Consider the following 12,045-nt stretch of genomic DNA (forward strand, 5'->3'; position numbering starts at 1 on the left):
CCTAATGTGTAAGATATTTAAATCGCTGATATAAAAAATATGTGCCTGTATCAAATAGACATAAGATGTGTAAGATATATGTATTAGATATATGTATTAGTATTGTGTTACGATATATTTGGCTACTTTAGTCGTCACTGTATTCGACATTCCTAATAATACTTGGCCGAGAGCTCTACCCGCCCGTTCCTCATTGTCAACTTATTTGCCCCACAGTGCGCGTGACAATCGTTTTCCTGCTGCCAAACATTATTTAATGTTACATTGTACACAGTATACTAATGTACAACCAAATATGTGAAGTACAGTCAGCATCATAAGTACCTAGTTAAAATGCAGTTAAGTGTTCAAAGCAATCTGTTCACTACTGCGGTTATGTAGACATTTGTGACCATTTCATTGCGGCATTGTAGTGCACAGTCAGCAGCCGAAGTTGCTAAACGGGCGAGGTGTTCAAAATTACCTTGACGCGCTCTTATTCTCTTAACAATAAAGTCGTGTCAAGATCGTTTTGAACACCGCGCCCGCTTACCAACTGTTGCTGCTGACTGTACCTATGTGGCTTAAATTTCATACATAAATCTTAAGATGTATTAAAAGAATTATACCACTATTACTTTAACTTACCAAAGTTCCACTCGAAAGCTGACCACAGACATGTCATTGTCATCGCTGACAGTGACATACTATTTGTATGAAGCTGACCGACGACTTGAAGGACGATATTGATATAGAGAGGGAGCGCCGGCCATTGTCAGTTAGAGTTGGTTAGAGCGAACACGCTAGCCCGCTGATTTGCACGGTGTACAGATGAAATCACTCTCTTTAAGGCTTACTAGGCTAATAGTATGTTACACAACGAAGGCCGCAAATATATGACAGGATCTTAGTTGTAGAGCCATAAGAGCGTGTTACATATTTTTGCCGCCTTTGAAGAGTTATATATGAATGCTGGTGACTGTACATTATTGTACACGTCAAGTCTGTGGGTTAGATAAACCGATAGCTGTCAAACTTTGCGTTATAACCTACGCCTACCTACTCTACCTACCTACGCCGAGCGCCTGCGACTGTACGACGGCAACGCGACCGAATAGTAGATGCCGTAGATGGAAGCGCGTGAATGCCGAACGAGGCAGGCGCAGGCGCTCGGCGCGTGCTCTTTCCTGTCCTATCCTATGGGATCTTATTTGACAGCAATAGTACATTATTGCAGAGGCCGGGAAAGGGCAATTCGTGGATGAGTTTCGATTTTGTCGGACGACGCGTAGCGGAGTCCGACAAAGAAGACGAATCCACGAATTGCTATTCCGGCCGAGGCATATATAGTGCTTTTCTCCAAAACATGCGAGGAAATAAAGTAAAATAATAATCGAACGAGCGAGCGAAGCGAAGCGAAGTTCTTACATTCGACTTTGAACACGCGGCTGGCTAGCGGCACGTCTCGGCATTTAGATGTTTTTAAGCTGAACTGTCAGAAGATAGTTTGATACTCAATAACTTAAGTAAATTTGTTCTAATTTAAATGAAATTGGGTAAACGTGTAGTCGAAGGCATTATATTTTAGTCATTAAATTATGAGCAGGCCCGATCAAGAGGTTATTGAGCTTGAAGAGCTTAGAAGGCCAAAAAGCTGTTTGTGAGGGGTCTTGCTATTCTGGTCAATTTTTTGCAAGAAACATGGTCGATTTTAGTATCAAATGAAAGTGCTCGACTTACACTTTTATAATATCGTTTTTAAATTTACCATTTTGAAATAACTAGTAGTTCGCCCCGAACTGAGAACTCGCGGTTCGCCAAAAATATCAATTGAATGCAGTCGTCAAAGGATCGAAAACCGCGTAAGATTTATTGCAAGGTCTGTGGAGCCCTTAACTGTTACTGTATCTGTGGTAAGCCGAAATATTTCCTGTCAAATGTCAAATACCTATATTAATGTTTATTTTATTTTATTTTTATCTTGCTAATTATTTCAAAATGGTAAATTTAAAAACGATATTATAAAAGTGTAAGCCGAGCACTTTCATTTGATACCAAACTCGACCATACTTTCTTGCAAATAAAATGACCAGAATAGCAAGACACTTCACAAACAGCTTTTTGGCCTTCTAAGCTCTTCTAGCTCAATAACCCCTTGATCGAGCCTGCTCATAATTTAATGACTAAAATATAATGCCCTCAACTACACGTTTACCCAATTTCATTTAATTTAGAACAAATTTACTTAAGTTATTGTGTATCAAACTATCTTCTGACAGTTCAGCTTAAAAACATCGAAATGCCGGGACGTGCCGCTAGCCAGCCGCGTGTTCAAAGTTGAATGTAAGAACTTCGCTTCGCTTCGCTCGCTCGTTCGATTAGCAAGATATAGGTGAACCAGGATCTATTGAACTAATTCACTGGAACTAATTTTTTCATACTACACTGAATTGTCACCCTATACATGAGAATAACAGCGCCCTCTTGACAATTATCATATATTACTGGTCAGGCTATAAAAATAAAATAGAATAAACATAATATATGTATGTGACATTTGACAAGAAATATTTCGGCTTAGCACAGATACAGTTCATTTTGATCTCTATGGTGGTGACTTAAATCCAGGGGAGGGACAGCCGTATACGAAGCCCTTTATTCGAAAAAATAGCGCCATCTATATTACTTAACGCTAAACTTGTAAATGGCGCTTCAAAATTGATGCAAAAAGAGCGACATAAAATAGTAGAAATTAAATAAAATGGAACTCAAAAATGTCCATACTAAATTGTTGTTATGTGTAAGCATTTTACGTCAAAAATGTGACAGGTACGTAGAAAGTGGCGCCCTCATTTATTTTCTATTATTTTATGTCGCACTATACGAGGAGGTAGGTACGAGTAGGTGCAACAAAGTCAATCGCTATATAATTTTTGGTTAACCGCGAGTTCTCAGTTCGGGGCGAACTACTAGTTATTTAAGCATCGAGCATCACCACAGACTTGTCATTTTCGCGCTCGCGCTTGACAGACAGCTGAAGTGTGCGAAAGGGAAGCCATCACGTATATGAACATCGCATGAGTGCGAAAGAGTCAGACTACAAATGAGAAAACGTGACCATTTTTGAGTTTGACGACGGCCGCGGACGGCCAAGAGCGTATCACCGTAATTTTCAATTTGAAAAATATACACAAATTCGGAAGAAAACTATTTGATAAAGTAATACAATGAAGATAGTGTCTTGTAGTGTACCGGATTTCAGTGTCACGGGGCCAAATAAACCTAGCAAATACTTATTTCAGAGGCATAATGATATTCCGAGCGAAATTTTATTAACGATATTTTGTCAAATTAACAGCATAAAAAGTGTAAGAAGCCGGTTTATACAGTTGATTATAAGTTATTCTTCCTTTGTGTGCTAATATATTTATCATATTACTTAATAATTTAAAATATTTTGTGTAAAAACATAAACTGTTACTTTACGCTAGGGCTTGACAAAATGTTCAGATGACAGTATCGATAACTTGTCGGTATATTAATAGCTATGTAATCATTTCTTCACAAGACATAATTAAGATATTAACCTTTATAACCGACTTCAAATAATAACGATTGTTATACCTTTTTGAAGGTGCAGATGTTTAGCAGTAAATTTAAACTTCACTTTCCAACACAGTAAGAGTTAGACCAGCCATTCTCAAATTGTGTTCCGCGGAACCCTAGGGTTCCGCGACACCCCTGAAGGGGTTCCGCAAAATTTAGAATAATAAAATAAGCATAATTATTATGCTTATTAATAAAAAAATACACTTCTAAAAATTATTGTTTTATTGTAGGGTTCCATCAAGTATTTCGCTTTTCAAAAGGGTTCCGTCAAAAAAAAAGATTGAGAACCGCTAAGTTAGACTAAGATAAGGCTGTAACGATTTTGATAGCACACGCAGTGCAGGTGTTATTTTATACATCATAATGTCGTAGAATTTTAACGTTTAAAATAACACATTTGAAAAAGTAGTCGATAAAGCAATCAAACACCGACAGATTATTAATATGTTGTAACATGACATCACTATTTTTGATCTCACATAGACAATTTACGCACACACTTGCATTTCATTTTTGGTCGCACTTTTGAAGATTGACAGTTGTTCTTGTCTATTCTAATTCTATGAGCATCACTCAAATCGAAACTTCACATCAAAAACGTCAAAAACAATTTCCCTCTGTAATTTATTTTTAAAAGTTAAAGGCACAAACTTATTCTGCCATTCAGTACCATTCAATATTCGTTCATTGAAAATATAGTTGGTCAAACCAAATTGTCAGTAAATAAGAACAAAAAAAACTATACTCATCCTTTTCTTTTGGGTTCTAGTACTGGTGTAAGACAAAGATAGTATGATTCTCTCTGTCTATGTCAAACTATAATTGTGCAATATAAGCTTTATGAACACGGATGAGATCCTTAAAAAAATATAAAAATAATCTTTGATTTTATTAAGCAGTATTCGCACGATCATATACGAGCACAACGGTCTTGTAAGAACGAGACATGTAAGGTCGTTTATATTACTATCTCACTCTATCCTATAGCTTGAAATGATAGCTGATCGGGTCGTGTAGACGCGGCCCGCGGCTATAATAATTGGCTGTTTGCGTTTTTAGGGTTCCGTAGCCAAATGGCAAAAAACGGAACCCTTATAGATTCGTCATGTCTGTCTGTCTGTCTGTCTGTCTGTCTGTCCGTCTGTCCGTCTGTCCGTCTGTCCGTCTGTCTGTCCGTCCGTATGTCACAGCCACTTTTCTCCGAAACTATAAGAACTATACTGTTGAAACTTGGTAAGTAGATGTATTCTGTGAACCGCATTAAGATTTTCACACAAAAATAGAAAAAAAACAATAAATTTTTGGGGTTCCCCATACTTCGAACTGAAACTCAAAAATTTTTTTTTCATCAAACCCATACGTGTGGGGTATCTATGGATAGGTCTTCAAAAATTATATTGAGGTTTCTAATATCATTTTTTTCTAAACTGAATAGTTTGCGCGACAGACACTTCCAAAGTGGTAAAATGTGTGTCCCCCCCCCCTATAACTTCTAAAATAAGAGAATGATAAAACTAAAAAAAAAATATGATGTACATTACCATGTAAACTTCCACCGAAAATTGGTTTGAACGAGATCTAGTAAGTAGTTTTTTTTATACGTCATAAATCGCCTAAATACGGAACCCTTCATGGGCGAGTCCGACTCGCACTTGGCCGCTTTTTTATTTTTAAAAAGTAAAAAACACTACAGTAATAAGTTATTACTGTAGTGTTTTTTTACTTCCCGTCCGCTAGAACAGGACAGCGATAGTTTTATTTTTTTAAATTAGAGTTTGACAATAAAGAAGTACTTCCGGTACTATTTTTGCTACAATAAGGTGAACATTTCCGAGCATATTGGAGAAAATTATCTTATACACCAAACTTGTCAAAATTGTTGTTATTGCACCATCATGGGTTCTTCATATTTAGATAACTTATATATTTCTATGACAAATTTGCCGCCTTTTTCCACTGACAAGATTTGCTTGACCAAGCATATTGCGGCCTAATATACTCTTTGATTTGAAGTAGGTATTCCTCTTTAAATAAAAATTCTTTCACGGGGCTTGACACTTTACTGTCATGTCATGTAATGTACGCCATCCCAAAGTGCCATCCATGTGTATAGCATGTGTATAGTTGATTCTGGTCAATTACTACTTCTAGTGTGATATATGCATAGATGTAAGTAAAATGAGGTAGATATGGTACCAGGCGCACGATCGTGAGCCATTAAATATAGGTTACGAAACCTATATTTAGTTAGTCGTATGGGTGACGCCAACCTGTCAAGTTCTCAAAATCGTTGGATCAAATAAATAAAAAAAACAACGGGTTGCACTCCGGGAGTGCCGATAGAAGTGAAAACTCACCTCACTATGTTACCGACGCCCGGTAACACAATACATACGTTTAGCGGAGTTATTATATTTATTTATTATGTATTATTATCATTCTCAAATAAGATCACACTTTTTCATTGACATGTTTATTTACATACTGGCCATACTGCCATGACAACGTCAACTTATTTGAACATAGGTAAAGAGTCTTGAAAAGGAGTCCGCAACATAAATGCCAAATAACATTGAGTTTTTAGGGTTCCGTAGCCAAATGGCAAAAAACGGAACCCTTATAGATTCGTCATGTCTGTCTGTCTGTCTGTCTGTCCGTCTGTCCGTCTGTCCGTCTGTCCGTCTGTCTGTCCGTCCGTATGTCACAGCCACTTTTCTCCGAAACTATAAGAACTATACTGTTGAAACTTGGTAAGTAGATGTATTCTGTGAACCGCATTAAGATTTTCACACAAAAATAGAAAAAAAACAATAAATGTTTGGGGTTCCCCATACTTCGAACTGAAACTCAAAAATTTTTTTTTCATCAAACCTATACGTATGGGGTATCTATGGATAGGTCTTCAAAAATGATATTGAGGTTCCTAATATCATTTTTTTCTAAACTGAATAGTTTGCGCGAGAGACACTTCCAAAGTGGTAAAATGTGTCCCCCCCCCCACCCCTGTAACTTCTAAAATAAGAGAATGATAAACCTAAAAAAAATATATGATGTACATTACCATGTAAACTTCCACCGAAAATTGGTTTGAACGAGATCTAGTAAGTAGTTTTTTTTTATACGTCATAAAGCACCTAAATACGGAACCCTTCATGGGCGAGTCCGACTCGCACTTGGCCGCTTTTTCTTTATTGATTTAAATGGCATCTAAATTATGAGTGGCCACCTTACGGGGCTTACGGTCACGTGATCGCCTTACGCTGTCTCGAGTTTATCATTTTTCCCCCACCTCAAAAAGTGCCCAGCGCCGCTAAAGAAGTTTTCACTTCAATAAATAAATAAATATTGGGGGATATCTTACACAAATCAACCTAGCCCCAAACTAAGCAAAGCTTGTACTATGGATACTAGGCGACGATATACATACTTATATAGATAAATACATACTTATATATGTCGGCGGCAGATCGTAAAATCGGCCATATCGATATATTCCTAGGCATATCATGAAACGCCGCCATTTCATGATCTGACTAAGATTAACCCAGGCGTATCACGATCTGCCTTATAAAAGAGGCGGCAGATCGGTCAGACCAATGTATTCGTTGATATTCCTAGCTTCATACCGGGCGCATCGTAAAATAATTGATGAGATATTCCTAGGCATATCATGAAACGCCGCCATTTCATGATCTGACTAAAATTAACTCAGGCATATTACGATCTGTCTTATAAAAGATTCGGCAGATCGATGGGAGCAATGTATTCTCGAATTCCTAGTTTCAGTCATACCGATCGTATCATAAAATAATTGCATTTTTTGCCACTGGTGGCGCTGCATTCTATATGGCGCTGCGTCCGAGTCCAGTGTTGCCAGATCGTACCTTTTAATATTACGTTCCTTTTGAGCCTTGAGGTTTGCTCGATATGGCTGGTGGTCGCTAGGCAGATCATGAAATGCCGGCGTTTTATGATCTGCCTAGGAATATCACCCCTTGAGGTTTGCACGATATGGCTGGTGGTCGCTAGGCAGATCATGAAATGCCGGCGGTTCATGATCTGCCTAGGAATATCACCCCTTGATGTTTGCACGATATGGCTGGTGATCGCTAGGCAGATCATGAAATGCCGGCGTTTCATGATCTGCCTAGGAATATCACCCCTTGAGGTTTGCTCGATATGGCTGGTGGTCGCTAGGCAGATCATGAAATGCCGGCGTTTTATGATCTGCCTAGGAATATCACCCCTTGAGGTTTGCACGATATGGCTGGTGGTCGCTAGGCAGATCATGAAATGCCGGCGTTTCATGATCTGCCTAGGAATATCACCCCTTGATGTTTGCACGATATGGCTGGTGATCGCTAGGCAGATCATGAAATGCCGGCGTTTCATGATCTGCCTAGGAATATCACCCCTTGAGGTTTGCACGATATGGCTGGTCGTCGCTAGGCAGATCATGAAATGCCGGCGTTTCATGATCTGCCTAGGAATATCACACCCTACTTATTTGATATGCCTAAACGTCGCTAGGCAAATCGTCAAACGTTGTTGTTTGAACGATATGGCTGGTAGTCGCTAGTCAGATCTTGAAATGGCGGCGTTTCATGGTATGCCTAGGAATATCTCGATATGGCCGATTTTACGATCTGCCTCCGACATATACATAGAAAACATCCATGACTCCGGAACATCACACAAATAAATGCCCTTACCGCGGGATTCGAACCCAGGACCATCGGCTGGGTCACTACCCACTAGGCCAGACCGGTCGTCGAATTTAATCAATTTTTAGTTTTGTCAACTATGAACGTCACACGTCTACATAAATAAAAGGTCATTGGATATATATGTCATATTCGCCTGAAAACATTACTTTTTCCTGAATTACTTACTACCGAAGTGCTCACGCCATCTCGAGTACTCTGAGAGTGAGCTGTAACACACCCAGACCTCCGACACGAGCATAATTATTTTTTCACCTCAGCAGCTCGAACAAGGGTACTTTGCTACTTAAAAACAGTGAGCAAAATCGCATTTTGCTCACTGAGTGGGACAAAATGAGCAAAATGCGATTTTGCTCACTCAGTGAGCAAAATGCGATTTTGCTCACTGTTTTTAAGTAGCAAAGTACCCTTGTTCGAGCTGCTGAGGTGAAAATTTAATTGTTGGTATATCTTAAGAAAACATGAGTGAATAGAGGTAAGTGATGAAGAAGGAATACATTTTTCGGGTTCTCTAATATGTTCTCACTGCTGAGGTGAAAAATGTTGTGTACTACACGAGATCAAAGTTATTTACATCTCGTGCGCTTTTGAGTCCCTTACTACGCTCAAGATTCTAAATTATTATATTATAGAATCTTTCGCTTGCACGGGACTCAAAATAAGCACTCGAAGAAATATCAAACTTTGATCTCTTGTTGTACAAATGACTAATGTATTCGTCGTTGTGCGCCCGGCTACACTGCGATCGAACAACTTCGGCACTTCACCGCGGTATATTATTCATCACTTTTAACTAGTCGTGAAAAACGGCTATGAGGAGATCTAGAGTGCCCTACTAAGTAGTAAACGTCCGGTACCTTGTTATGAAGCTCTCATATCTGACCGCCCTTGGGATATAATAGCTTAGGAGAGGTATTGTATTAGGGTGGAGCAAACTAGGGTTGAGTGGGGTGTCGGAGTTATTATATGCATTCTACTAGGTGATGGTGAGCGCAGGCGGGCTCCCGAGGCGGCTGGCGCGCCTGTGCTGCGTGCGCGCGCTGCTGCTGCTCGCGTGCTGGGCCGCGCTGTGCGTGCTGTGGCCGCGCATGCTTGCTCCGCCCGCCGCGCGCCCAGCGCTGCCCACCCTCGCCGACACCGACCAGCTGCCCGCCGACACCGAGCACCAGCTCCCATCCCTCCCCCTCGCCTACTTCTACAAGCGCCGCAACGACACTAATAAATTCTACAAGACGAAAGACTGTGCGCCGTTGCCTTCAGTGTTCGAGCTCGAGTACTGCAACACTTACTGGCAGACTCTACGTTCGAGCAAAGGCGTATTCCACCTGTACGGCGCTTATCTTGATATCCGCAGTGCGTCCCAAATCGGCCCCGCCGTGCGGCTGCTGGTCGTGCACGACCGCCTCGAGCCCGCATTACCCGCGCACTGCCAGCTCTGGTTCAAGGAGCGCCCCGGCCCCGTCGTCGTGCGCGTGTTCGAGTACACGTACATGTGGGAACGCGATTGGGGCAACTACGTCGATGGCGTGCTGCAGCCGTACCTGCTGGCGTGCGTGCTGCCGGCGGACGTGCGCACGCTGCGGCCCGCCGCCGTGTCGCTGGTGGAGAAGCCGTGCGACCGCGCCACCAACTGCCTGCGCGTGCACTTCGACGAGCCGCCCAATCGCGCGCAGAAGGAGTTCGCCGTATGCGTCAAGGGGCTCGACTTCCAGCACGAGGACCTGTCCGTGCGCCTCGTCGAGTGGATCGAGCTCGTGCGGCTGCTCGGTGCCGACAAGGTGTTCTTCTACGAGCTCCAAGTCCACCCCAACATCAGCAAGGTTCTCGCGTACTACCGCGCGCGGGGTATAGTGGAGAGCACGCCCATCACGCTGCCGGGCGGGCAGCCCAACCTGCCGGGCCTGCAGCACGTGTACATGAAGAAGAGGTTAGGTAACAAGCGGCAGATGGAACTGGTACCGTACAACGACTGCCTGTACCGGCACATGTACCAGTTCCGTTGGATAACGTTGCTGGACGTCGACGAAGTGATCGTGCCGATGGAAGATCCCGATTGGGGCTCGCTGCTTAAGCGCCAGCCGCCGGGCATCACCTACTACGCGCAAAATGTATACTACCTAGACGAGCCGGCTAGCCGGGAGCCGGGCGCGCCGCGCTACATGTATATGCTTCAACACGTGCTCCGCACGCGCAACTTCACCAAGCCCGGCTCGAACGTGAAGGCGTTCCACGAGACGGGGCGCGTGCTGGCGCTGCACAACCACTACCCGCTGGCGTGCCTGGGCGGAGCGTGCTCGCCGCACGCGATGAGCACTGCCCAGGTGCGCCTGCAGCACTACCGCGCCGACTGCGCGCGCTGGCTGAGCGAAGAGATGCGCTTGTCACCGGTGCGCGACGCCGCCCTGTGGCGCTGGGCCGGGCGGCTCGTGCCGCGCGTGGAGCGCGCGCTGGCCGCGCTGGCGCTGCTGCCGCCCGGAGAGCCCGAGCACGCGCCTCCTACCCACACCTCACCTCCACCCCCAGTCTGACTGCTGACTCCAGTCAGAAGTCACCTGCCTCATGGAAAACGCTCCAAGAGCTAGTTCAGACTCGGAAACCCTTACTAACTTTTACGTACTTCTGCGCTAGCTTCTAATCTATTTATTTTAAAATTATAAAAAAATATTCACTTAAAATTCTCAAAATGAGCTCTTTCATCTGATATATAACACGACATAGTTTGAATAACTTTATTTTTTAACTTTCTATTTACCCCCCAAAAGTGTTTCCCCCCCCCCCCCAAATTCATTAGTTTACGTTACCTACATGTCCGTCTTTGGGTCACTAATTTAGGTAACATAATATGTTTCGTCACATGGGCGTGAGGTGAAAAATGTATTCACTATTCATTATTTTTAGGGTTCCGTAGCCAAATGGCAAAAAACGGAACCCTTATAGATTCGTCATGTCTGTCTGTCTGTCTGTCTGTCCGTCTGTCTGTCCGTCCGTATGTCACAGCCACTTTTCTCCGAAACTATAAGAACTATACTGTTGAAACTTGGTAAGTAGATGTATTCTGTGAACCGCATTAAGATTTTCACACAAAAATAGAAAAAAAAACAATAAATTTTTGGGGTTCCCCATACTTTGAACTGAAACTCAAAAAATTTTTTTTCATCAAACCCATACGTGTATCTATGGATAGGTCTTCAAAAATGATATTGAGGTTCCTAATATCATTTTTTTCTAAACTGAATAGTTTGCGCGAGAGACACTTCCAAAGTGGTAAAATGTGTGTCCCCCCCCCCTGTAACTTCTAAAATAAGAGAATAATAAAACTAATAAAAATATATGATGTACATTACCATGTAAACTTCCACCGAAAATTGGTTTGAACGAGATCTAGTAAGTAGTTTTTTTTTATACGTCATAAAACTCATAAATCGCCTAAATACGGAACCCTTCATGGGTGAGTCTGACTCGCACTTGGCCGCTTTTTATTATAAAATAGTTCTTGTGGTAACGAAACGGCCAAGCCACATTTTGACTAAGGTGTAGAGTCTGTGAAGTTAGGGCTTGTAGAGTTAGAAGCTTGGCTCTACAAGAGATCTGATAACTTTTTGTCATTGCGAGCCTTATGGTTTCGTCTTGGCAACATTTTACATCAAAATGTTTTTGGTGGGATTTCACATCTTTTTGTAAGTTGCTTATGATGACAATCTTCCATCTCCTAATTTAAACGGTTGCGGGTGAT

At 42.1% G+C, this 12,045-nt stretch overlaps 1 protein-coding gene across 1 annotated transcript; it reads left to right on the forward strand.

Annotated features, from left to right (window-relative positions):
* Positions 1-9,295: 9,295 nt before the first annotated feature.
* Positions 9,296-10,840, forward strand: LOC134656814 (uncharacterized). The gene has a single exon (XM_063512339.1). It carries the CDS (start codon positions 9,296-9,298, stop codon positions 10,838-10,840), a length of 1,545 nt encoding a protein of 514 aa, XP_063368409.1.
* Positions 10,841-12,045: the final 1,205 nt, after the last annotated feature.

Source organism: Cydia amplana, chromosome 19 (assembly GCF_948474715.1).
Source record: "Cydia amplana chromosome 19, ilCydAmpl1.1, whole genome shotgun sequence".
In the NCBI taxonomy this organism is placed as follows: Eukaryota; Metazoa; Arthropoda; class Insecta; order Lepidoptera; family Tortricidae; genus Cydia; species Cydia amplana.

Excerpts from the sequence above, each read along its gene's own strand:
- LOC134656814 (XM_063512339.1), top strand. The coding sequence starts at position 9,296 with ATGGTGAGCGCAGGCGGGCTCCCGAGGCGGCTGGCGCGCCTGTGCTGC.